General features: G+C 31.4%; 1 protein-coding gene across 1 annotated transcript in view; it reads left to right on the forward strand.

Moving 5' to 3' along the window:
• LOC108574644 (E3 ubiquitin-protein ligase RBBP6-like) overlaps positions 1-1,090 on the forward strand; it is a 14,435-nt gene that overhangs the window by 668 nt on the left and 12,677 nt on the right. The window contains 3 exon segments of the mRNA XM_017937269.1: positions 1-240; positions 355-521; positions 608-979. Coding sequence (XP_017792758.1) covers positions 1-240; positions 355-521; positions 608-979 — 779 coding nt within the window.

Here is a 1,090-nt window from a genome sequence, read left to right on the forward strand (position 1 = left end):
TTATATGAAAATACGTGGAGCCAATCAAACTGGTGATGTACCTGCAAATTATCGTTGTTACAAATGTCATCAACCTGGACATTGGATTAAAAACTGTCCACTTGGAACAAACCAAGAACCTATAGAAATTAAAAAGAGTACAGGTATTCCTAGAAGTTTTATGGTTCCAGTTGAAGGACCAAGGGTTCCTGGTGCTATGATGACACCAACAGGCCAATATGCTGTACCAGCTATTGATCAGTAAGTTTTCAATATATTTTTAATATATTTAATATAAAAAGAACTTAGTAAAATTAATAAGTATGTTGTATAGTTTTAATTATTTTGTGTAATAAATATTTGTTTCACTTTTAGCCAAGCTTATAAAGAAGGTAAAAAGGAACGTCCACCATTTTCACAAGATCCAGAACCTGCTGCGGAGAAACCAGAGATTCCAGAGGATTTATTATGCAATATTTGCAAAGATCTTTTGACAGATGCAGTAATGATTCCATGTTGTGGAAATTCATTTTGTGATGAATGTAATTTATTTTTATTTTTAGTATCTTTGTAATTGTTACAACCTAACATTGGTTTTTAATATATTTTCGTGGTATTTTTACAATAGGTATTCGTACATTCTTATTAGAATCTGAAGAACATGAATGTCCAGACTGTAACGAAAAAGACGTTTCGCCAGAAACTCTTATTCCCAATCGCTTTTTACGAAGTGCTGTAATGAATTTTAAGAATGAAACTGGATATGCTAAAAGACAGACATATAGGCAGCCTATGCAAACAAACAGACAATCTGCAATACAGTTAGAACAACAAAAAGCTGATCAACAGGTTACAAATCAGACATCAAACCAAAGTAAATCTACTCAACCTTCAAGTGTAACAAATACGCCCACTCAAGAATATGCAGAATCACAATCTGCAAATTTTGAACCAACTCAACAGCAATTTCCAACTAGAACTACACAACCACAAGCAACAAGTAAGCAATATTTTTACATGTAATAAATTTATATTTCTATAAAACAAAATGCAGTTTATTATTTTAATCTTTAGTTATAATAGAAATTTAGAATTGAAGCACTGAAAAAAC

This window comes from Habropoda laboriosa, unplaced genomic scaffold (assembly GCF_001263275.1).
Source record: "Habropoda laboriosa isolate 0110345459 unplaced genomic scaffold, ASM126327v1 scaffold175, whole genome shotgun sequence".
Lineage (NCBI taxonomy): Eukaryota > Metazoa > Arthropoda > Insecta > Hymenoptera > Apidae > Habropoda > Habropoda laboriosa.